This window comes from Amphiura filiformis, chromosome 10 (assembly GCF_039555335.1).
Source record: "Amphiura filiformis chromosome 10, Afil_fr2py, whole genome shotgun sequence".
In the NCBI taxonomy this organism is placed as follows: domain Eukaryota; kingdom Metazoa; phylum Echinodermata; class Ophiuroidea; order Amphilepidida; family Amphiuridae; genus Amphiura; species Amphiura filiformis.
The window spans coordinates 33,299,301-33,326,349 of NC_092637.1; the positions used below are offsets into that span (position 1 = coordinate 33,299,301).

The following is a 27,049-nucleotide window of genomic DNA, read 5'->3' on the forward strand; positions in this document are numbered from 1 at the left end:
TGATCCAATAAATATTGATACAGTTTTATGTAAACAGCATGTGTTTGACTGACTGATGTATCTTTAATTGTGATTATTTTCTAAAATTTTGGACATGGTGATTTGAACGAGGATGTAATGGCTGCGCCCTTGTACAAAAAAATCCCTCACAATCCGACACGAAGCTGGAGAACTTTACTGGAGTGTTAATCAGGTACGTAACGTGACTACGCGAGGTACAATATCATGCATATAAACTGCTGGATTTTGTAAATTCAGCCAGCTTTTATAAGTTTAAGCATGTTATTTTATTTTTTTAATTTTAGGTAAGCTTAAGACGTACTTAAGGGTCATACTCATGAGGGTAGACGAGTCGAGCTCGAGGTACTGTTGGTCGAAGCAACCTAAAAATCGATTTTCATTATCTAGATCAATATATTATTGAAAATTAAAAAGAGTAAAAAAAAGTACAAATTACCCCCTTTTGCAGTCGATTTCAAGGACAAATCATGAAATTTTACCCCCTTTTTTACTCCAAATCAAGGACAAAATGGTACTCTGAAACACCCCTATTTTTTAGATTCCGAGGACACATTTGCAATTTTGACCCTATTTCAACATTTCAAGGAAGGGAATTTTAGGCCTATGAATGTTTTTTTTTTCAGTAATTAACAAGGGCATCACAGAATTCAAGTAGTACCCCTTGCATATAAATCAGAACCGAGAACAATATTGATCACGGGATGAGTACAAAGTATTAAACCAAATTTATTCCTGTGATTTTTTATCTGGCCACGGGATCAGGAGAAAATAATAAGAACCCTTTTTCAATTTCGCAGACATTTGTGCAATAAAACACCCTATTTTTCCAATTTCACGGACAATTTTGTCCATGGACATGCCCTAAAAATGACCCCTTTTTCCTTGATTTTGGTAACGATCGTGCGGTCAGTATTGCAAGTTGAGTGACCCCACCGGGACTGGGACATGTACCTGAAGGTGAAACGCGAGGTGGAGAGAAAGTTAAGAACAGCTGAGAGAAACCATGTTGCTGATATTGCTGCCTCTGATGACCAGAAAGTCATGTGGAAATACATCAAAGCCAAAAGAAAAGACAATGTTGGTGTTCAGACACTGAAAGTGGATGGTCAAACAATCTCTGACGACCTGGGTAAAGCCAGTGCTCTCGCGAAACAGTTTAATAGTGTTTTCAACAGAGATAGGGACAGGCATGAAAATTTCAAATTAATTCTATTAACATGAATTGCTGTTTATTGGAAGAGAGAACTTCTCAGAAACAATTTGACACCAAAACCAATCTTCTACTGTATTGCTAAGTGAAGTTATAACGAAATTACTTTCGGAACATTGGGCCATTTTCTCTGATAAGACTTACCATAGGAGTACATGGGGGGACTTGATAATTTTGTGCCCCCCTGTCAATTTTTTGTTTTCACTGTAATTTAATCTAATTTTTGTTGAATATTATGTATGTTATCATTTTCAACACATCTGTGAAATTTTGTATGAAAATTCAAATTTTAAGGTGGTAAAAAAGTGGGATTTTTGTGCTAATTTTGGTCAAATTTTGCCATTTTTCGGCCATTTTGGGCCCATTTTAGGCAAAAACAATGATTTTTCCCAAGCGATAACAAAAAGTGCTTTCTCCCAGCAAATAAGTAAACTGGAATTGTTATGTGAAAAGGATGAAAGTTTTTGTCAAACCATGTTTCCCTTTTGTCAGAAGATGAATTTTGGGTCAAAATAGAATTTTTTCCCAAAAATGCCCCTTTTTGACCCCTTTTTGTCTCGCCTGAACTTTGTTCAGGATGGGACTTAGTAATCACTATTTCTGTCTGTCCGTCCGTGTGTGTGGATGTATGTGGGCGTGGATGTGTGGATGTATGTGTGTCCGTCCGGAGCTGTATCTGGGGAACCGTAAGACCTACGGCGACGCTACTTGGTGGGAGGAAGGGTATCCAAGTTTCCTCCGTACCCGTATGTTTTCGGTGAAAAATATGCAAATTAACATAGCTAATTTGCATAATTTATGCGAAAATCAGCACAAATTGATAGCGGAGTTTGTGGACAGACTATCTCAAGATCCGTCAGGCGCATGGTAACTTGAAACCTGGTGGCAGCTATGATACACATCTGCTGATCACCTGATTAGTTTTGCGGCGAAAAGTATGCGCATTTAGTTGTTAATTTGCATACTTTATGCGGAACGATTCTACAAATATGGTTGGAAATCTGAAGAAATCCGCCTTGTGGAGCTGTATCTGGGGATCCGTAAGATCCCTAAGCCCTATGATGATGAAACGTGGTAGGGGGTAGTATGACCAGAGGATCTCAACCCGATTCGCTTTTCAGCGCAAAATATGGTAATTAAGTACCTAATTTGCATAATTTATGCATAAAATGCAAAAACCTATTTTCTCAGAGACTTGGGGTCGCACGTTCTTCAAACTTGGTGGGTGGGTGCATCTTCACCCCAGACAGAACAAGTTTGTATTGGTTAGTGCGTCAAGGTCACCCAATGTGTCATGAGGCTTCATCTGCGGTCAAATTTCTAAAACTGTCGTAATGCATGAATTTTGATGAAAGGTCAACATAACGTGGTAGGGGCGTAACCAGAGGAACTCAACCCGATTCGATTTTCAGCGCAAAATATGGTAATTAAGTACCTAATTTGCATGATTTATGCGTATTTGATGCGTATCAAGCAAAAACCCTTGTGAACAGCTTATCTGGAGATCCGTATGGGGTACAGTGACGTAACTTGGTGAGGAGTAGTGGGGCCAGAGGTTCTCGACCTGATTAGATTTTGAGCGTAAAATATGGTAATTAAGTACCTAATTTGCATAATATATGCGTAATAAGCAAAATACCTTGTGAACAGATTATCTGGAGATCCGTATTGGGTACAGTGACGTAACTTGGTGGGGAGTTGCGTGGCCAGAGGTACTCGACCTGATTAGATTTTCAGCGCAACATACTTTATCCAATTTCGTGAGGTCAAAGGTCACATACAAGGTCAAAGGTCAACTGAGGTCACCAAATCTTTTAATAATTAATTTTCAACTGTGCATCACATATCCAAATAACAGCTTGATCGGTCATGTAATTCAGGAAATATGACGACTTTAAGATAGTCGCTTTCCATGTAAAGTATAGCAAAGTAGCACTTTCAATGAGTGATAACTCGTAAAGGAAGCATCTTTCTGTTTTGATTTATTTGATGAAATAGTTCTTTGGTATTGCCAAATTTGATTTTTCAGCGCAACATACTTTATCCAATTTCGTGAGGTCAAAGGTCACATGCAAGGTCAAAGGTCAACTGAGGTCACCAAATCTTTTAATAATTAATTTTCAACTGTGCATCACAAATCCAAATAACAGCTTGATCGGTCATGTAATTAATGAAATATGACGACTTTAAGATAGTCGCTTTCCATGTAAAGTATAGCAAAGTAGCACTTTCAATGAGTGATAACTCGTAAAGGAAGCATCTTTCTGTTTTGATTTATTACTTTGATGAAATAGTTCTTTGGTTTTGCCAAATTTTTGGAAGGTCATTACGGGGTCATCCGAGGTCACTCAGGGGTCATCTGAGGTCAAGTTAGTTAAAACTGTGTATGGGCATGAAACTTGATGGGTACAGTCAACATTTAAAGCCAAATTTTTGGAAGTTCATTTTGGGGTCACCAGGGGTCATCTGAGGTCAAATTAGTAAAAACTGTCGTATGGGCATGAAACTTGGTGGGTACAGTCAACATTTAAAGCCAAATTTTTGGAAGGTCATTTGGGGGTCACCAGGGTCATCTGAGGTCAAATTAGTAAAACTGTCGTATGGGCATGAAACTTGGTGGGTACAGTCAACATTTAAAGCCAAATTTTGGAAGGTCATTTTGAGGTTACCAGGGTCATCTGAGGTCAAATTAGTAAAAACTGTCGGATGGGCATGAAACTTAGTAGGTACAGTCAACATTTAAAGCCAAATTTTTGGAAGGTCATTTCGAGGCCACCAGGGGTCATCTGAGGTCAAATTAGTAAAAACTGTCGTATGGCATGAAACTTAGCATGAGGGGTACAGTCAACATTTAGAGCCAAAATTTTAGAAGGTCATTTCAGGGCCACCAGGGGTCATCTGAGGTCATATTAGTAAAAACTGTTGCATGGGCATGAAACTTGGTGGGTACAGTTACCATCGGCCAGATAATCGTGCCCAGCCGATAACCGCCAAATTCATTTACCTCTCTACCAACAGTTATCGCAAAAGCAGGCGGTCACAAAAGCAGGCGAGACTCGTGGTTCGAGAACCGCCTTGTTTGACCAAAACGGTGATTTTCACCAAGGCATATCTCACAGAAAAAAATATTCAAAAGTGAAGTCAATGTTGCATTCTGCTTCCTAAAGCATTGAATCTGTTGTCAATGCAAACTAGAGCATCTGAAACAGATTAATTTTGGTTTTATTCATCATTTTCTCCAAAAATGGTGTTTTCAGTGGCACAAAATGGCACAGATTTACATAGGGCTTTATCAAGTAAAATAAATAGCGCCCTCGCTCAGATGTGCCTGTCCCTAACAGAGAGGCAGAAGATCCTCCGGTTTATCTACCGAGTCCATACCCAAGCATGCCTGATGTAGTTGTTGATCAAGCTGGCGTCCTGAAACTCCTGAAAGAAACCAAAGCCAATAAAGCGGTGGGACCAGACAACATCCCAAACAAGGCTCTGAAATTGGCAGCCGAGGAGTTGGCACCTGTTGTTTCACACATCTTTCAACAGTCGCTGACGAGGGCTACTTGCCTGAGGACTGGAGACGCGCAGACATTGTTCCGCTCTTTAAAAAAGGGTCAAAGGCGGAGCCATCTAACTACAGGCCAGTGTCGCTGACCTCGGTGCTGAGTAAACATCTGGAGCACATAGTTGATAGCCAGATGATGGCGCACTTCGACAACCAAAACATACTGTCTGACTGCCAGCATGCCTTCAGAAAACAGAGATCTTGTGAAACCCAGCTCATCACAACACTTCATGACCTAGTCTCCTACCACAACAAGTCCATTACCACTGATATAGCCATTCTAGCCTTTAGTAAGGCCTTTGACGTTGTGCCTCATAAACATCTGCTGTTGAAGCTGAACTACTGCGGCGTCCGTGGTAACGCACTTGAATGGAAAAAAGCATTCCTGACTCATCGCCAGCAGAGGGTGGTTGTAAACGGCCAGAAGTCTGAGTGGGATACAGTACTGAGTGGAGTACCGCAGGGTACAGTTTCCGGGCCACACGACTTCATCGCTTTTATCAACGACATCGTTGACGGTCTATCATCCATTGCAAAAATGTTTGCAGACGACCTCATTGTCTACAGGGGTATACGTGGGACACAAGACGAAGTGGAGTTTCAAGAAGATCTTGATAAGCTAGTTACCTGGGCTGAACTGTGGGGAATGAAATTTAACGCCAGCAAGTGCAAGGTTATGCGTATCTCCAGAAAACGGGATCCTGGTCACCCAACCTACCAGATGCTAGGCACTACACTGGAAGAAGTCACCTCCACACAATATTTAGGCATTCATATCCAAAACAACTTGAAGTGGGATGTCCAGACTCACTCACGCAGTCGGAAAGGCTACTAGAGTTCTCAACTTCCTGATGAGGAATTTCCACAACTGTACCAAAAAGATCAAAGAGCAGCTCTACAACTCAATGGTGAAACCCCATCTTCAATACGCTTCCGCTGCTTGGAATCCAGGCACTGTAAAGAATAAGGATCTCCTGGAGAAAGTACAGAGAAGGGCAGCAAGGTTTGTGATGGGTGATTTTCATCGAACATCGAAGTGTTACAGAGATGTTACAGCAGCTCAGTTGGGAAACAATTGAAGAGGGAAGAATCAAGACCAGAACAAGAACCCTTCAGAAGATCATCATGAACCGGTTAGCTATAGATGGGTCAAAATACTTTAAGCCAAAACCAAGCAGGAGCAGAAGGGACATGAAAACCAGCTTGTTTTACATGAGACTCCTTACACTGACATCATGAAGCAGTCATTTTTCGCAGAGGCAATTGCAATTTGGAACAGGTTCCCTGTTGTGCCTGTACCCGACGACGACAGTAAAAGTTTGACCAGCCAGAAGCCCTAACTTAATTTATGACTAGACAGACCCAGCCAGCACTCAAGTCAACCTCCAGTGATACTCCCGTGTGGAAGTGCTATGGAGGAAGTTTCAACGAGGTAACGAGGTTGGTCGAAGCAACCTAAAAATCGATTTTCATTATCTAGATCAATATATTATTGAAAATTAACGCCTTGATGTTTTGCAAAATTTCATTCTACAAATCGTATACTTTGCAAACTTGCTTAATTTATTGTTGTGATAATTAGTTACGTTTTAGTTGTAACACAAAAGTGTTGTTGTTTCAGCCCTCTTTACAACGTAACTCAAGAACCGCAGCACCTATAAAAGTATATCTGTGATATTTTAATTCTTCTACATGCTCGCTATGAATTGAGCAATGCAATTTTTGCCAAAGCTCACTACCATTCGTAAGATGCTGTGAACTACCAAATCACAACAGTTTAAAATAATTAATAACCTTTAATTATAAAAACAAAGCCTAAAGGCTCAAAGCCATATTTTAACATTTTCATACAAATCGCTTAGTACAGTGAGTATACTTTTTTGTCTTGTCTTGTACGCTTTCTATCCAACTCCCCTTGGTGGAGGGCTAATGCGGATAGGTTGGTGGTGCGCTATGATGAGATGAAGTTATTTGAGGTAGAGGTTGGTTATTGCTTGCTTGAAGAGGTTGCTGTCGTTGATGCTGGTGATGTGTTGAGGTAGTGAATTCCAGTCTCTTGTCGTTATCGGAATAAATGAGTTCAAAAAACAGTCTTTATTGGCTTGAACTGGTATGTAGCTATTGATATTTGAGCGGCGTGAGAACCGAGTGACCAGGCGAAGTAGTTTTTGTACCGGGATTGCAAGGAGACCCTCCTGTGCCTTGTGGAAATTAGTGAGCCTAGCAATTTTCCTACGGTTAATCAAGGGTTCAATGTCTAGATTGGACATCATATCTGTCACACTGCTGTAACGGCCATAATCATTATGGTAATCATAATCATAATCATTGGTATGCTAATCGCTTGATGCGCCTGCTACATGGTTTCAAGTTTCTACGAACAAATCCAAGGGTGTGGTTGGCCTTTGCAGCAACATGAAAGATATATGTTAATTGATTCCACTTTAGATCACTTGAGATGTCCACTCCAAGGTAACTGTGACAAGAAGTGAGTTGAAGTTGATGACCATTAAGTGAATACTCAAACTGATATGGTGATTGGGAAATCCTCATGACATAGCATTTCTTCTCGTTATATCTCATCATCCAGTGATTTTGCCACTCAGTGAGTTTATTGAGATCTTCTTGTAACTTATTGGCATCTTGTGGTCCGGTTATGGTGCGATATATGATGCAGTCGTCCGCGAATAGACGTATGGTTGACTGAATTCCATGAGGTAAATCGTTAATGAAAATTAAAAACCAGAGTGGGCCTGTCACAGTACCCTGGGGTACACCAGATGAGGTAGAGGTTTATTTGAGGTAGAGGTTGGTTATTGCTTGCTTGAAGAGGTTGCTGTCATTGATGCTGGTGATGTGTTGAGGTAGTGATTTCCAGTAACTTATTGGCATCTTGTGGTCCGGTTATGGTGCGATATATGACACAGTCGTCCGCGAATAGACGTATGGTTGACTGAATTCCATGAGGTAAATCGTTAATGAAAATGAAAAACCAGAGTGGGCCTGTCACAGTACCCTGGGGTAGACCAGATGTTACTTTAATCCAGTCTGAACTCTCTCCATTAACAATGACTGTTTCCTCTCTCTCTGTCAGGAATGACTTGACCCAGGTGTAAAGCTTCCCTGTGATTCCATACTTGTTGATCTTACTGTAAGTAGGCGTTGATGTGGAACTTTGTCGAAAGCTTTTTGAAATCCATGATAATCATGTCTGTTTGCTTGTTGGTATCAGCAGCAGAAGTCAAATCATGCATGGTGTTAATAAGCTGCGACTCACAAGAATGACGTTTGCGAAATCAGTGTTGTTCCTGGCAGAGGAGATTGTGTTGGTCAAGATGATTCATAAATGTAGAGTGAACAATATGTTCCATGAGTTTACAACATATGGATGTAAGACTGACCGGTCTATAATTCAGAGGATGAGATTTGTCTCCTTTTTTGAAGATGGGGCTGATGTTAGCTTGGAGCCAATCTTTTGGGAGCTTTCCTGTTTCCAAAGATGATCTAAAGATTATGGTGAGAGCAGGGGCTATGACCTCAGCAGTTGTTTTCAGGATCCATGGTGTTATTCCATCATTTCCAGCTGCTTTGTTGACCTTGAGATCTTTTAATAGCTTCTGAACACCTTCCTCTTTGATCTCAATCTCAGGGATGCTTGGGATGTCATGATCCAAACATGGTGGTTCTGGTACAACACCAGGAGGTTCCTTGGTGAAGACAGAATGGAATTGAGTAATTGTGCCTTCCCTTTGTTATCCGACACTAGCCGATGTCCATCTCTCAGAGCCTGAATACCACTGTTGTCAGTCTTCATGGACTTGATGTAACTGTAAAATTGTTTGGATGATTCTAAAGTGGTGTCTTGAATGAACTTCCTTTTCCTTTTTCTAGTTTCCTTCTTGATCTCACTTCTAATTTCCTTGAATGCAGCTTCCGTTTTAGTGGTAGGATTTTTCCTCATTGAGTTGAAAGCACGCTGCTTCTGTTTGTATTTCCTCTTGAGACTCTGATTTATCCACGGAGAAAGTTTGTTTCCGGAAACCATCTTCGAGGGGACATTGTTGTTGACAGCAAGCAAAACACGTTCCTTGAATTCAGCCCAAAGGTTTTCGGTGGTCTCACAGATGTTTTTCTTTACAAAATTGCTACTCATCTCCCTGATCTCCTTCAGGAGGCCTTCAACGTCTGCTTTCTTGTACAAGAAAATTTTATGTGGTTTGCACTTACTCTTCTTGGCCCTGGTGTTGATGGTGATCACAGGAATGGCATCGTGGTCACTCATGCCGGGTATGTAAGTGCATTTTTCCACAAGCGAGAGATTAGATGTCATAAAAATATCAAGGATGTTCTCAAGTCTAGTGGGTTTCAAAACCAACTGCTCAAGTCCAAAATCACTAACATTATCGATCAGTGACTGACAGAGACCAGAGAATTTACCTCCCGCAATGACACATAGGTCAGGCCAGTTAATGTCTGAGAGGTTAAAATCTCCACCGATCCAGATATTGCGGTGTTTCTGAATGTCAAGCTTGTTGATAGATTCCCGTAGCTTGTCAAGGTACGCAGCGCCTGTGGTCTGTGGCCTATAAAAGGGACCGATCACAAGTGGTTTAGAGCCTACAAGGTCAACCTGGAGCCAAACAATTTCGCTCTCTGTATCGAGGTCACACCTGTGACTGGCTACCAGGTTATCCTTAAATGCAATCATGACACCTCCATGTGCAACACCAGTTCTTGGGTTGATAGGACGATCCTTCCTCACCGCTGTATAGCCACTGGGAAGGAACGAGCTATTACACACCGAATCATTGAGCCACGTTTCGGTGCCAATGATAATATCCGGTTGTTCAATCTCAATGCAGACAGCTAGTTCAGCTTTCTTGGGGTCTACACTTTGAAAATTGACAACCAGGACTTTCAAAAAATCAGAAGGGCTAACATGGTTGTTAGTCTTTTTGGCACTAGGTTTATTAGGTGATGAAGAGGCAAGTGGAGATTCGAAAGAATCTTTTGAACCTACCAAGCCTAATCTGGAGGTGTTAGTATCCAGGTTTGTACCTGTACTAGTGCTAGAATCAGACAGCCTGATCTCACTATTGAATAGAGAAGAGGCGAAGTTGGGATTTTTTGATTGGGAATGCCGCAATGGCAGCAATACCAAGATTCTTTGCTGTCAAAGTTGTCATAAATGACAGAGTGCATGCCTATACAGTGGATGTACTGTGATACCACTGATCACACTGGTCGCAGGCGATAGCCTTTTGACCCCACTTGCATGCTTTCTTTGAAAACTTGCTTGATTTATTATTGCTAATGACTCATTAAATGAGTTATATGTACGTTTTACAAAAGTGTTGTTGTTTCAGCCCTCCTTTTCATACATAATCAGGGCTGTTAACTCTCACGCATTGGCCGTGAGTCTCACGCATGCATTGGGTCAGTGGGTCACTTTCTCACGGTCTCACGCCAAGGTAGTATAATCTCACGCCTAGGTAGTAAATCTCACGCAAAAAGCTGGAAAATGAGCAAAATCTCACGCATCGTCATGAATAATTTGTTCACCGGTGTTCATCACCGTTTAACAACGATGCGGACGCATCGTGTCGTCTGCGTGGTTTACTCAGGGCCGGAGTTACCTTTTTGGGGGCCCTGGGCCAGGCCAAAATTTGGAGGCCCACAGCATGTCAGGAAGGCACATGCACTCAAGTGGACGCAGTTTTTATATTTTACTAGGACATTTCAATTTTAGACTATTTTAGCCCCGATTTTGCTATATAATAGGCCAGTGCGTGCAAAGCGTGCAAAATTTTGGCCCAAAACATGGTGTTTTCGGCTAAAATGGACGATCCACACTGCACAGAGCAATTTGGGGGCCCTGGGCCCGGGCCATGATCTGGCCCTATGGTAAATCCGGCCCTTCACTCGTCGCCGGACGTGAGTTGTAATGGTGATGAACAACGGTGAAACATGATTTCAGCTTTATGATGATATAAGACATACATAGGTTTCTGATAAACCTGAGATGAATCACAATCATTTTTGTGTGAAAGCATGTTTACTATTTTGATTAAATTGCAACAGTTTAAAATAGTGTCAAACCTTAAGGTATTCTATATTGATTTAGGGTAGCACATTTGCTACCATCATTGACTAATCAGGATTGATTAATTGAGCATGGGTAGCACTTTTATTTTAGTGACTCCCAGATTTTTCTTTCCCTATTATCAAACAACCCAACCCACTAAATATTATTTGTATACTTTGCAGGATTCTAGATAATGGCAATGGCATCAAAAGTTAAACCATGGAGGGATGCAGCCACCTTGATCCTTACTGCTCACATTGGCCGTACATCAACTGCTGCCAGTCAAGTTACCCCTCTCAAGTCTCCGACATCTACCAACCACCCAGGGTCAGCTGATTTAGTTGTAGACAAAGGTTACATCAAGAAAGCAATGACACCAGAGAATGATTTAAATCATAGAAAGACAATTAAACCTTTATCGTTCGACTACAATACGCTACTCCTCACACGCAATGTCCGTAGAAACACATTCTTTGCCGGTTCACACGTGTTTCCCGGTGGCGCAATCGACAAAGCCGATTTTTCAGCGGCATGGATGGATCTGTTTGGTCAAGCCGGATTCCAACATCCGGCAGATTTTGGTCAGATGGTTAGTCTTCACAAAGAAAGACCACCAATACTGAAGAATCAGCCTACGGACTCTCCAGTACCGACTGATGTTGCATTCCGAATCTGCGCCATCAGAGAGACTTTTGAAGAATCTGGTGTGTTACTACTTCGGAGCATCAAAGACTGCCATCCTGATTTAGACAATGCTACCCAAACTAATGTGCCATATGGGGCTGTTTTTGATCGGATGGCCGAGTCGGAATTGAAATCATGGCGTGATGCTGTGCACCAGAATGCCTCAGAGTTTATCCATTTGTGTCATAATTATAAGGCATTGCCAGATATTTGGTCATTGGCGGAGTGGTCCAACTGGTTGACACCGTCAGATAATAAGAAACGATTTGATACCATGTTTTATATCTGCTCCTTAGAAAATATACCAGTAACAAAGCATGATGAGAAGGAAACCACCCACTCAGAGGTAAGAGCTGATATTCATCATTTTGTTAACCCCATGAGAACTACCTGCCGATTGGCCAAAAAGAAGTTTTCATTATCAATTGTACCAATCAGCAACATTGTTAGAATAATTTCACCATGCAAAAAAATTGGGGTGAATTATTTGCAAAGCTCCATTCTGATTGGTGATTAAAGTGAAGATATCACATAATTGACCAATCAGAGGCAATGTTAGATCGGCAGGTCAGCCTACATGTACATGTATGTGATTGAAAACCCTGATGCCGCAACGTTGATTCCCACATCTTTATTGTGCACATTGAATCTGGTTGAATTGCATAGTGAAAATGGGTGCATCAGTGATGTTGTTTTAGGCTTCAATAACAACTTTTAACAGGATTTACAGAATGATCGATTGCAATTACCTTTTGGCATTGTGCCCTCCAATATAGAAGGCATACCGTATTTCCTCTCAAATCACCCCCTTTAAAAACCTTGTTTATTTTGAATTTTTATCTGCAGTGGATGATATTGCACTAGCCGTTTTGATATTAGAAGTAAAAACATATTTTACAACGGCCCATAAAATTTTTTTTAAATATGGTCATGAAAATATACAATTCTGAAATTTTAGAATTTCTAAAGAAAATTTGGAACTTATACTTTGGAATTTATATTGTTATCTGCAGTGGATGCTACCTATTGACTCACTGACAAAGTACTGCAATGAAGAACTCTACCTTCCGCCTCCACAAATCTACGAGTTACAGAGACTCTGTCATTTTGGTCAACAGGGGCGCTGCATAAGTTTGCATCAGACAGAGCATTCCTTGGGATTCAGCGATTCCTGCCAGTTAGAATGAATAGCAGAGATGGGCTTTTGTCACTTCTACCAGGTAATTTATTGTTTAAAATCCCAGCCGTGTATCTATCACCCTGAATGATAGGACATGGGAGATACCATTATTTTCAGAGGAGGCAAAACACCCACAATGCTAGACAAAATAGGTTGGAATAAAAAATGTGCACCTTGTAATGGTCATATTTTCGTTATTTTTAGAGTGATGAAATGACGCTAACATATACCCTCACCCCCAATTCTTCCCCCTGCCCCACCAATCAATGTTGGGTACTACTGAGTGCGCATGAACAAAATGTTAGGATTCAACTTTGATCGGGGGAACGGGGCAGGCCTCCAGAAAATTTTCTGCTGTCTGGGAACTTAATGACAAGTGCTGGAAATTTTCTGTGAAATAACTCAAATAGGCCATGTGCGCGTAGCGGACATCACGAGCGCGAAGCGCAAAGTCCTAACACCCTAACGGCCAGGGTCCAGCTCTCAGGGTTTAGATGCTCTCTTGTGCAATCTGAGCCTTATTTTGGAACAGTTTTCTATAAAAATTTACATCCTTTTTCACAAAAAAACACAACTTAAAATTTCAAAGTATTACTGTCAAAACTCACAAATTTCCAACAATGTTGTCATTTTTTTTGTCGTAAGTCATAGTAGGCCTACATATAGTATATGATTGATACCGGGTATAATCACATCTAGGGCTCAACCGATTATTGGATGTCGGATGTCGGTAAAAAAAATTCACAAAACAATTTTTTATTTATTTTTTAACATTTTTTTAGAAGTATTCTGCAACTTTGAAGAACCACTGGGCCTATTCTGAAGGGCTAGGATTATTCACAGATAATTTGAAAAAAAAAATGGATAAAAATTACGAAAAAATTACAGTTTGTTATCCTTAATATGCAAACCATTAACTTGTGTTTACCTCTTCATCTATCACATATTATAAATGCATGGAAAACCAATGCATCTATAATATGTGATACATGAAGAAATATACATTAGTTATTAGTTTGCATACAGAATAACAAACTGTAATTTGTTTGTATTTTTTTTAATTTTTTTAAAAATTAACTGTGAATGATCCTGAAATTTCATAACAGGTCCAGTGGTTCTCCAAGGTCCCCGAAAACTTTGTAACTTTTTTTTTTTTTTTTGCAATTTTTTTCTGTGACCTTTCTGGGAACGCCGTTCCCGCGGTTTTTGGAGGCCTGGAACGGGGACTCATTTGCAATACCGTACTAATTTCAATCCAACCCATTTGTCCAGGGTTGCAGTTGTTCCACATTGATCTCTTGTGATCAAATTCAATGAGAAAGAAAGAACAGTTTACCAACCCAAAGTGTTACAATTTCACAAGACAACAAATAAACACAAATCCCGACCATACCAGCACACAACCCAACTTTAAAAAAAAGTAAGGGAATGTGCCTGTATTGGAATCGAACCCACTACCTTTCGATCACTAGACGGATGTCCCATTACAATATACCTACTTAACTTTTATAATGCTGGGGAAACAATTAAGCATCATAACTTGTGCATTTGTGTAATATTTGTTTGTGTGTATTGTATACTTTGACTGCCTACATTAGTACCAGTTTCAACCACTTCAGCAGCTGGATGGATGACCTAGGCTCGTCAAAGGTCAGCCGTTGCTTGATGACCCGATCCCAACCATGTGACAGTTATACTCCAACACCCGGGTTGAGGAACACTTATAACTAAGGTCAAAGTATTGATCTTCATAACTTTTCAAATCTATTTCACTTTTTACAAATCTCCTTTTTTTGTGTCTTTGATTGCAGGAGATGATCTCTATCCAGAGAATCCAGCCCTTCATCACCTCAAACCGGAAGAAATCTTATCCACTGAGCACACCATGGAAGAAATTGCCCAATCCTCTCAAAGATTTCATCGCTATGAGTTTAGAACTGTCACCGACTATAACCTCACATGTAATATTGAATTGCCGTATAAACACATAGGGCCAAAGGACATATTTGAGGAGGGCACAGTTAATAGTAAGTTATAAGTCAAAAATCTTATCCACTGAGCACACCATGGAAGAAATGGCCCAGTCTTCTCAAAGATTTCATAGCTATGAGTTTAGAACAGAACGGTCACCGACTACAACCTCACATGTAACATTGAATTGCCGTATAAACACATAGGGCCAAAGGACATATTTGAGGAGGGCACAGTTACTAGTTATAGGTTAATGAACGCGTATTACTTATTGGGAGAGAAATTAGACAAAATAATGCCGCAGCGTGCTGATGTTGATGCGTCTAATGCACGAGCCTCGAAGGGGAGTGCATTAGACGCATCAACATCAGCACAAGTGCATTATTTTGTCTAATTCTCGGCAATAAGTAATACAAGTTTATTAATCTATTTCATACACTAGAAGAAAAAACACGTGATTTTTACTTTTTTATATAACAAATTATCACTAAAAATGTTGGAAAACAGAACCAAATCTAAATGCATCAACCCGCCCGAAAAATGAATCAATCCTACGCGACGCTTGAACGCGAGAAACACTGCGCGTAGTACGCTGGAGTGCACAATATACACAATCAATGCATGTTTCGTACTTTTCTAACAGCTTTTCTGATTGGCTGCTTTGATATAAGAGTGTATGAATAAGTTATAAGTCAAAAATCTTATCCACTGAGCACTCCATGGAAGAAGTGGCCCGATCTTCTCAAAGATTTCATCGCTGTGAGTTTAAAACTGTCACCGACTATATAACCTCACATGTAATATTGAGATACCATACCATAAAGATTCACCTAATGGCACACTTGGGCTCCTTCACCTTGGGGTAAATTTCATGGTGAAATGGAGAGCTCACTCCTCTGAAATCCCAACAAGAATTAAGGTTCAGTGTCCTTATTTGTTGGTGGGAATTTTACAAGAGGGCACTGTTAGGTTTTGCCTAAAATTCCATTTATATCACGTGAGCCCATAGCACCATTAGGGGAATCTTTACAGTATAAACACATAGGGCCAAAGGACATATTTGAGGAGGGCACGGTTACTAGTAAGTTATAACTCAAAAATTGAGTCTGGTGACAAAGTGCAAGTATTCTGTGCCTTTAAAAAATCCAGATTTAAATAGCGCAATTACATAATATAATCTAGCTTTACGGAAAGTCGCTGTCCACTATGGTCCAAGACACACCTTATGTATGTAAACCATTGTCATACAGGGATGTAGCTCTATACAGTATCAGAACCCTAGTCAGCCTTAATATATTAACCATCACTGCCAGAATCATCCAGGGGACGTAGATTTCAGATGGGGTTAAACGTACCTTTATGGGGTCACTATGTTTATGGGGTTATGTACCTTTATGGGTGACTCCATTTGAAATCTACACCCGGGAGATTAAGGTCATGTCAGTCTTCAATATGAAGAACTGGAATAGCTAATAGCTCATTCAGTGGTACAGGTGGAGACAAATCTACAATAAACAATAAGCGTGTTTGATATACCAAATTGAACTGATAAATTGGCATACTAAACTGGCCTCAAAAAGAAACAAAAAGTAATTTTTCACAAGGTCATTTCTTAAAATCCTGTCCATAAAAATGAACAAAAATTACACACAGGATTACTTCAATACTCTACTCTAAACACATGTCAGTAACCAAGCTGTTCCATGTCAGTGCATTTTGCTGTTGTGTCAGTTGGACAACTGTTTGGTTACTGACCAGTGTTTAAAGTAGAGTATTGAAGTAATCCTGTGTGCAACAGGATTTTAAGATATGACCTTGTGAAAAATTTTCTTTTTGAGGCCAGTTTATATTGTACATTGAGCAAGAGACTTGCACATTCGGGCACTTTCTTATGCCAAGGTAGCAAAATCCTACGCCAAGGTAGTAAATGTCACGCCAAGGTAGCAAAATTACACACAATCTCATGCATTGTCAAAATGAATTAATTGTTGTTATCCCTAACCCCCCCCCCCCTTTTTTTTTGATTCTCAAGTGCCCTGGCTCAAATAATCACGAGTCTGAAATGAACAATTTTATTTGGCATCAAACAATGATTCCATCCCAGTACACCACTGTTTGATAATGTCTCACACCACAGCAGCTGAAAGGAGTATCCCATCATGCATTGTAGTATATCTGCATGCTCCATAGCAAATGTATACAAAATATAAACAAGAGCCGCTTAGATATTGAGAGCTATGGATAGTTTCACAATACTTCAGGGGTCATACTTTTCCAAACAAAAAGTCTAAGCTCCTCTGATTTAAGCGAGTAATTGAAAGTTGAAATGAGGGATTTTGTGTACATTTTCTATGACATATTTAGTTCTATTATGCTACCGCAAAGCACAATGGGATACTCCCTTTAGCTGCTGTGGTCTCACACCAAGCAATCCCACAAAGTTGACAGCCATGTTGTACAAGTCAAGTATTTACTCACATTTTATTATCATTACCGGTATTATCAAATTATTATATCTTCAAATCATGATCACATTGTTTTAATTATGTGTCCAGAACAAGTAAGAACATAATATTATACATTGTTGTAGCAAACCAAAGATGTTTTATATGTATTCATTTATTTATCCATTATGTTATATAATAAATGAACTCTTTTAGAAGGGACATGATTTGACTGTATCTCCACTTCATGATATATCCTAGGTTTACCCTCCAAAGGAAAAAATGAATTATTCCCAGTGGCGTAGATTTCTCTTTGACATTGGGAGGATGTGGGTTGGAAAAAAAAATTCTTGAAGTTTAGTGAATCCAGCAGACCAGCACCTTTTTGCGACAGAATAAGTTTATGGTACAAATGCGTGCAAAAGAAGCAAAAAAAATGCCATACTGAAGCTAAACTTATGAAATAATGTGCAAAAGTGGGATAAATTCATGTGAAGCGTGCAAAAATTGGCACTTTGGGGGCTAAAATTGCCAAATATGTGACACGATCTGGTCCATGGGAGCCAAAGGCGGCAAATTTGAAACTGAGATCAAGGCAAAAATATGGAGTAAAAAACAATAAAATACATAAGAAAATAAACATTACAAAGCCTCATAACTTTGGAACTAAGTATGCTAGACCTTTGGTGTTTTCAGTATTGATAGCCTAATGTTACTACAAGGTAATAATTATAGTAAATCAATATTCAAAAATGCCTCCTTTGGCCCCCATGGAGCAGATCTTGTCACATATAAGATTAATTTGGCCAGAAACCCACGTACAGGTGTCAAGATTGGGGGGGTGATTGTATGGACCATCCCCCTAGCAAATATGGGGATTTACCCCTCCCCGATCTATGCCTATGACTATTCTAGCTGAAATCCATACTCCCCCATAGACATAGGGTTCATGCCCTATTGCTCCCCCTATGGAGGACATGACCTTATTCTTCCATCCACACAGGGAGTGTAGATATCAAATGGAGTCACTCATTCAGGTAACTGCATTTGAAATTCACACTCCCTGTGTGGATGATTAAGGTCATGTCTTCCATAGGGGGTGTATGGAATTCAGCTGGAATAGCCCGAAGCAGTAAGTAAACTAGAGCGATTTTTGCACTCTAGCTGGACCATGGGGCTTTAGCTTGCTTAGCATTACCCAGCAAACACAAAACGTTTTAAACATATTATTTTTTGGGTTTTAGTTTTAGTAAAAACATTTTAATAACAATTAACATTAAATGTTGGCTTTTATAAAGGTCATGAAAACATTTTAAAAACGTTTTGTATGAAAACACACTGCTACAACATAATAAAATGCTGTCAAAATGCTATAAATAGTTTTTGCAAAATATTTTGTCAACACTTGCATAACATTGTGTTATAATATTTTGCAGTAAGTTTTCAAAAAATGTTTTTGAACGTTATGAATACGTTTTATACCCTTTACATAACCTTTGTATAACCCAACATTTAAACGTTTTCTGGCAACTTTTCTAACCTTTCGCAAATAATGTTGAACATATTTTGTATTTGCTGCTATACCTCACCTATACTGCATTCACCTTTTGGCCTGATGCTCTTTACAAAAATTGCAATTAATTTGTAACTTTCATTTGTTATATTTATGATGAATTAAGATCATACCACATCATAAAATGAGTTTTAGTTTGATGCGAAACCTGTGAAAGCACTTGTTTGTTGTCCCTTTCAAAAACATATTTAAAACAAATTAGGGGCCATTGGGGTTGAAATCCATATACAGGCCCTCATCAATTTTCACAGATGTGAACTCAAATTGTAAAATTTTTAATGTTATACTGGTCCATCTTTTGTGACACTTTGTAACACTTCAGATCAACAACAGATAATGCCGTGGATTGCTGTTGAAGTCAGCATTGGTGGGTCAAATTGCTGTGAAAAGTAATTTTCACAGGCTTTTTTCTGAGGGCCCAAGGGTATTTTCCCCATGCCCCCCCCGTGGCGCCGCCACTGCTTTAAGCCACAGAAGATATCTTTCATTTCCCACAATGAATGCATTGCTTCAATTTCACTTTTCTGTTCAAATTTGCAATCCAGTTGAACATGGGTTGACAGTGTCAAAAGTACCTCAATGAACAACACAGCACATCCCAATCTTGCAAAATATGTTTATTTCATGACTATCGACCCATGTTTAGTCAGTCTATTCTCAACTTGAGAACAAATGAAACCTGTGCATGAGGAGTGTTATTTGATGAAATGAGGCGATGTATCATGTTGCAAAGGGTATATGTGACGTCAGTGGCGTAACTAGGGTTGGTAGCGCCCGGGGCAAGAAACAAAATTGGCGCCCCTACCCCCCCACCCCGATTTTGGACAAATTTTTAAGGCCTACCACTAATTAATTTGGTTACTAGAAGTTGAATCCCGGGAGTTGAATATCGATCTTAAAATGTTCTTTCAATTGATTTTGTGTTGAAATGCGCGATTCGCGCGCGAAAATGTTGACTTTCATCCCTTGGAGGGGCGCAGAATTGATGCTGGTCCTGGCTGAATTTGTCAATTTGGCGCCCCCCCCTAACGGTAGCGCCCGGGCCATGTTGCCCCCCCTAGTTACGCCATTATGATATCTTCATTCAAGCATTGAAGGAGAAGATATCTAATATCCTTTGATATTATGCATTTTTTTTAATGAAATTTCAGAAAATTGCTTGATTGGGCAAATACTTATAAAGGTCATCCAAGGTCAAAGGTAGAGGTCAAATTGTAGATCTTTGGCTTGGTTGGTGGCCCCTTTATATCAAAAATATCAATTTTTAATAATTTGCCGTAAAATTTGTATTATATCACAAATTAAAAAAATCAAAAGTATTTGATATAAGAAGCACATTCCTCATATTCATAATGCAATTTGGTTTGTCTGATGATGAGCTCTCAGGAGTCAGGCCCCACAAAAATACTGTGCAAAGGTGAGGTGACCGATCCCTTAACACTGTTGCATAACTTTATCTTTTTCGCTGTGTATCAAATTTAATTCTCTCGCCATAATTTCATGCAAACATTTCAATTCTTTATCATTTTAACTTTGAATAATTTCGCCTTTTGAACAAAATTAAAAATGTAACAGTTATGACCAAGTTTGAAGCAGCCAGGAATCCAAATGGCAACACAGTTCCTTGAAAACTTGGAGGATGTAATAGAATTGTAGAAAGCAGTTCTCTTCTATTCTTCATGTCGGTCATAAATGCCATAAGATGTCGGTATGTCGACAGACTTACACCGACATGAAATAGTTGATGGCTGTTGCCGACAATGTCAAATGTCCCGGGTGAAAAGCATTCTGGGATATGGCTCAGGAACAGTGAAGTGGAAGACACTGTTAGGAATATTTCTTGTATATGGAGGCTAAGTGCTTCCGGATCACACTCAAGTTCATCTTGACAGAACAATATTCGGTATATTAACGGATAATGACAGAATGCGTACGGTATTATAAACCCAGAAATTCGCATAAGTTTTGTTTTTATGAACCCTGATGTTAAACGTGAAGCACATGTTATAATTGTACATATAATTCCAGCAATTATAGCAGTCGGTAGAAATATCTCATGGAATGTCGTATTTATTAAGATTGTCGGGAAAGAGTAATAATTATAGGCGATTGCAGAGCCGAGACTGTATAAACTTATAGCGGAATAATCAAGGAAGAAGAACGTCTGGAGGTGGCACTCGGACATACAATTGAACAGGTGTGCTATGCTCGAGGTAAATGTGTAAACACATGCTGATATACCGAATGTTAGCAATGGTAGCGTGAACTCATCATGGATGAAATCTAAAGGGAGCATGTATAAGTGGATTGAGAACGCCACAAATGCTACGAAGTGGGTCCAAAAGTTAATAGTCTCGTTCGTGAGAATGAAAGCGCTACGAAGACAAGACGTTGCAGTGCTGTGACAAGACCTGTAACCCGATGTGATGAATGCTCTGTGAAAGAAAGCAGAGACTTGGTGTCTGTGGAAGAGTTTCATTTGCATACACTTTGCCATGGTGTTATTCCAAGCTCTAACCTGAGTGATATATCAGAATATGTGGAAGAGTTTCATTTGCATATAGCTGTCGTTGATAAGGTATAAATCCAACTAAAACTTATGAAATCTTTGAGCACGTTGTCCTCAAATTGGTAGCCATAGCAACCTTAAAAATCACCCGCGGATCAAACGATATATTATGATTGCCTTATCACTCCAAACTTCCTGCAATAATATAAAAAGTAATTCATTCAATATATGTGATATACTACATGTACTATAAAGTCGGCAAACAACGCGGAGTAGGCCTATAGCTTCTTTGCAGCTTTGTGTCCTTGTAGGCTATAGCAGAGAGTGTCGTGGTTGATTCTGTTGATCACGCAATACCATGAACCTTAACATGCTTAATGTCGGTGACCGCGGTGACTTTAGGACAGGTGCACGCTGCTTATATATGACGTGAAGCTTAAACTGCGACATTTACGGTAGTAGTATATAAACACCCACTTGCTCCCTGGCACGGTGGCTTTGCCAACACATACTAAAGAAATTTAGCTTGGTATTTCTTTTCGATATCAGGTCTTAAATATCTTCATAATCTGCAGACCTGAAAAGAAAGAAAGGAAATATAATTCTAACGTTTGAAATATGAAAAGTTTTACGGGAGAATTAATTAATGAGTAAAGTAGTAATATTCACCGTAAAATTGAAATTCATAAATAAATTATGATAAACTTACTATTTCCCCGACTATTTCTCAGTCCATCCAGTTTGGGTCAAAAACCGCCTTACTAGCGACTTCGTGCTGGCATCATGTGATTAAAATAATTTGTTAAAGTATACTATAGATATTCATGAGTCACATGGCGTCATTAAGACTTCGGGCACAATAACCTATATATTTGAAGTCACAGGAAACAAACAACATGACTTGAATATCCGACGTATAGTATTCCGTTTTGTCACTTGAAACTTTTTTTTGCACACTCTCCCTCTCTCTCCCCTCCCTTCTCCATTTCCCTCCCCCTCACCCCTCTCGTGCACTCTTCCCCCTCTCTGACCTCCGACATGTTATTCCTCACCTCCTCTCTCATCGAAACTTTTCGGCTCTAATTCCTTTTATTGGGCTGTTCCGTTTGAAATCCATACACCCCCTCTGGAAGACATGACCTTAATCTCCTAGCTCCCACACGGGGCGTATAAATTTTAAACGGAGCGAGTCCGAGATAGGCTAACCCCGTTTGAATTTGGCACCCCTTGTGTAGACTGATTTAAGGTCATGTCTTCCATTGGGGATAGGCCTACCTGGATTCCAAATGGAATAGCCCATTTGCACTTTCTTTTAAACTGACTCAAAATTGGGTAGGCCCCTATTTGTCAATTTTTTTGACACGCACTGAAAACCATAACTCCAAAAATATGGAAGAAAAAGAGAAGATGATTGACGATAAAAGTCATACCGAGAGGATTGACTCGCCTTTAAATTGATTTCACTTAAAAGCTATGTAACCTCAAGATTCGATAAATTAATCAAAAAGGCACACTTTAGGCCTATACACTTAAAAACTGCAAATATTTTCAGTGGCGTGCGCAAAGGGGGGGGGGGGGCAGGCTCCCCCACTTTTGTTGGTCATTCGGGGGAAAACGTTAAAAACGTCAAAATTTTCTCCTAATCAGACTCTTTCGGGGGGAACTGAACAACCTGGCCCCCCAATTTCAATGTGCTGCGCACGCCACTGAATATTTTGTATACAAAATATTTAAGTGTTCAGTTCTAAGCAGACACAATGAGTTTGCACTCACACCTAGCCATTTATACATGTTTATTTTTTTTAAACTAAGCTTCCTGCTTTAATAAGAGTCAAGTAGGCCTATATTAAACATGTGTGTGTGGAATCAGAATATAATTTATGTGTTTATGAGGGATATACATGAACAATAGTAAAACAAATTCATTTTAGGTGGTTAAATTGAATGTGAAGTTGTTTAGCTAGAGCGGGAGCTAGAGTGTGAACCTTGTTGATCCTGTAGGCTTACTGTCTATCGGTATAGAGCTAACTTGAACGAACGTCTTGGAAGTGTTACAAAAAATGGTAACCACACATCCCAGCAAACACAAAAATGGTTATAAACGTGTTAATCGCGTTTTGATTTTGGTCAAAACATTTTAATAACATTTAAATGTCGGGTTATATAATATGATATTGTTTAAAACATTTTACGTGAAAAGACAACAATATTTTTAAAATGTTGTCAAAATGTTATGGCAAACTATTTTTTTGTAAACATTTTGGCAAAATATTAGCACTTAATAACATTAGGCCTATAATATGTGAGAATGTTTTTTAAGTTTCCAAAAATGTTTCTGAATGTTATCAAAACGTTTTATACCCTTTAGGCCTATCACGACACTATGAATATTTTTTGTAAAACTTTTTTGTGTTATTTTGCTGGGATCTTCATTCAAAGATACAACATTTGAACTTGAACGACTAGATAATTACACATAGCTATACTTACTATAGGCCCCTACATGATAAAACTGTTCGTATCACCTGCCTCCTATGAGTGCCGTATCATCATTTCCGTTTCTTTCTGTATAAAGATCAGTAGTGCCACGGATATATCGCCAGTGTAGGTCGAAAGCCTATAAGCGCCTATAGGCCTACCAGCGTTAGTGTACTAGGTAGGCTACATTTATTGCTCACATTAATTGATTATTACAAAATAATAAAACCTGTTTATGTAGCCCTGTAGTATTTTATCAATATCTGTCAATACTGTCATATATAACCAAATGAATATGCTGTTTGTTTTAATTGGCATAATCATGCATGCATGACCAAAGCATTTCAGATGGTGGCACCATGATCGAGCTCGATGGTGGCACAATGTGTGCCGTGACCCGTTCCCTTAATACAACCTGAACGTGTTGGCAGACCTTCAATATAGGCCTACAGTGTGTTCCAAAAATAATTCCCGGAAAAGAACATGAAATCACAAATTTAAAAAGCTTTCTTTCCGGTACTGAGCCATTGGACTTCGTAGGGAGTTGCAACCCCCTAATTTTCTATTATAAAATGTGGGCCTCGCCCATATCATTGAATTTGTAAGCGCTCTTAATAAGCAAAGTTATAGTTCATTGAAAGCAGGTGAAAATAGTAACTTTTTGCACATTGCAAGATTTGCAATTTAAAGAGAATTGGCCATTGCTCATTAAAATGAAGCTAGTAGGCGTCTATGGACAATATGAGGGACGCACCATTATACTTCAAGGGGGGAGTTAGGAAGTTGGAGTCAGGGGAAAAACTTCCTAACCCCCTCCTTGAACTCTAATGGTGCGTCCCGAAGTGTGCTCTTTCATTTAATGACATACAATTTGAAAAATATTGAACACTTACACCTACATTTTGGTCAAAATTGTGCTGGGATAGGTCATTTTCAACAGATTTACCACATTCGCCTTGCTATAAACATTGAATTGCGCTATCTGTTGACCTAATAAAAAGTGCTTTTAGGGTGAAGTGTTAGGTTTCGTTCGATATAAAAAAAATTCTGATTGGATGAGGGAACACTTGAGGTTTTGACAAAAACAATCCCAGATGTCTGATTTTCCACTAGATCTCACACAGCTCTTATGATGCTATGCACTCAACCGTGTAGTATAATCACAGAATGCGTAGGGGCTAGACTCGCGATGTGCTAGGAAATATCTGTGTGCTTGGGTGCGAGGTGGAAACTGTGCGTAGATGCATTTATATAAGAGAATCGTTTTTGTAGTCGAACCTTTTCATATGCCCCGGTCATTTTTGATGGTCGGCCCTACCCCCGGGTATTCCGGGTAACTTGAAGTGCTAACAATTTTATCACTAAAACGAGAGTGCAACGGATGGAACTATACGATTAGCTTAAAAGGGCATTTCATGATCCACAGCATCACCCCCCCCCCCATCTTTTTTCCAGAACAGTTGAGATTTTTATACCACTGGCTACATAATGTTTATGTACAAAAATTTCTTGCCGATAAATTCGTTTATCAAAAATATCGTGAAATTTGAATTTGGTTCTGGTAGACCTATACAAGAACAAAATTAAAACACGTTGTCTTTAAGTGTAAACACGGTTTTTTTGGCAGATGAAAAACCTTCGCCTACCCCCACCCCACCCCCCTTCGTAGGGTTAAATACTTTTAATCATGCATGGCCGTTTAGTTGGGTTAATTTGGGTTAATTTAATACTCGGGTCAAAAGTTATGTCCGATTAAAGTGTAGGTATAGCAGATGCTTAAAGGGAGGTGGCATGATATATTTGGAAAATGGAATTCTTTAAAATTGACGTGCAACATAAATGTCCCTTTCAAGCATTTATGCAAAAAGAACACAAATGTTTCTTGTAAATGGGACTAATTTCTTATGGGATTACTGACATTTATACAGAGTGATAATCACGATAATATTAGTCTACAGTGTTTTTATCAATGATATTCATGTAATAAATTGATACCAAATGAGAGATCATATTTTTCTCATTAACATACTAGTATCGAAATTAGGAGTTCCAAATCGGTGTATTTCCGAAGATGTCATAAAAAACCTGTCGAATTAGTCTCAATTCGTGGTATATAACCACAGTTAAAACTTATTCGACAGGTTTTTGATGATTTCTTCAGAAATATACCGATTTGGAATTCCTAATTTCAACATGTTAAAGAGAAAAATATGAGCTTTCACCCTATACCAAACTATGCATTTTGGTGGGTAAAGTGGGGGTGGGGGGGGGGTGGAGGCTGTCAATCAGGTTACCCACCTTTAATGTATTATGACTGGGTAGACTTTCCTGACTGTGTGCATGCCCTGTGCTAAAACAAGCTTGAAACCAACTAAAGTTCCCCCGGAAGTCTAGAAATTAGGCCCTGCTTATTCGTTATCAGGAAACATTATTCTGTTGCGCCTTTTTATTAGGGCGCCAGCTACGCTACGGCTGGGGCACTTAATTGGCATGACTTTGTGAAAAGCTTCTAATTTCACTCTTGCTAGATTTACTTCGCAATTGTTTTGCTTAAAGTATGCCCAGCTTAGAAATAAAACCACAATTTGCTTGGATTTGTTTTTATTATTGTTTACAAATATGCACGGGATGAAATCTTGTGCGTATAATCTTTGTTTGAAATACAAAATTAATGGACTGATAAAACCAAATAAACCTAGACCTTTGACCGCCTCTTATAGAACCTGATAGAGAGATTGCGCTATTACGATCGCAGAGTAGACCTATGATCCAGGTGAAGAGCGACGCATGCTATTTAAAACAGTTACCTTTACCAAAATCATTAAAAGCTATTAAAATCCCGTATAGGCTTGTCATCTTTGTTTGAAATACAAAATTATTGGGTTAATAAAAACACCCAATACACCGTGACTTTTGTGTCGCTTATTAAGCATGTTAAACAAGTTCAAATGCTCTTAAAACCTGATATCCGCGGCGACTTTTCTTTAAATCAATAATCAGGAATGCAATATTGTCAGGTATTACAACCGACAGTTATAATTATCATAATATGTCCACTTGGAAAACAATCCTTAACAAACCTATATTTTAAATAAAATAATTCTGCTCCAACAACCCCCACAACATGATTTCCTAACAATAGTAACTGAAATGGTAAGATCTTTATTCCTTTTTATTTGAAACCAACCCTCTTTCGTCCCATGCAGTACGAGTTTACACCTCCCTCACTGCAATAAAAATGCTTTACTTTTCCTATTCTTTCTTTGCTTACTATGCTAATGTTACATGATTGTTTTAAAGAAAAAACCTGTATCCAAACGCGTAACGGTTACATT

General features: G+C 39.2%; 2 protein-coding genes and 1 pseudogene across 2 annotated transcripts; 1 reads left to right on the top strand and 2 right to left on the bottom strand.

Annotated features, from left to right (window-relative positions):
• The first annotated feature begins 39 nt into the window (after nt 1–39).
• On the top strand, nt 40–14,777 carry LOC140161809 (acyl-coenzyme A diphosphatase NUDT19-like). Its single transcript, XM_072185106.1, is given in 5 exon segments — nt 40–193; nt 11,058–11,905; nt 12,573–12,666; nt 12,669–12,779; nt 14,551–14,777. Coding segments are annotated over 4 exon segments (1,269 nt in total). The 5' UTR covers nt 40–193; nt 11,058–11,068.
• LOC140161807 (uncharacterized) lies at nt 7,116–10,843 on the bottom strand. The gene is made up of 4 exons (XM_072185105.1): nt 10,791–10,843; nt 8,533–9,883; nt 8,192–8,497; nt 7,116–7,493 (listed from the first exon to the last, which is right to left on the bottom strand). The coding sequence occupies exons 1-4, from the start codon at nt 10,841–10,843 to the stop codon at nt 7,116–7,118; spliced, it is 2,088 nt and encodes a 695-aa protein (XP_072041206.1).
• Nucleotides 14,778–19,799: 5,022 nt separating the features above from the next.
• On the bottom strand, nt 19,800–24,096 carry LOC140162768 (membrane progestin receptor gamma-A pseudogene; annotated as a pseudogene).
• Between the last annotated feature and the right edge of the window lie 2,953 nt (nt 24,097–27,049).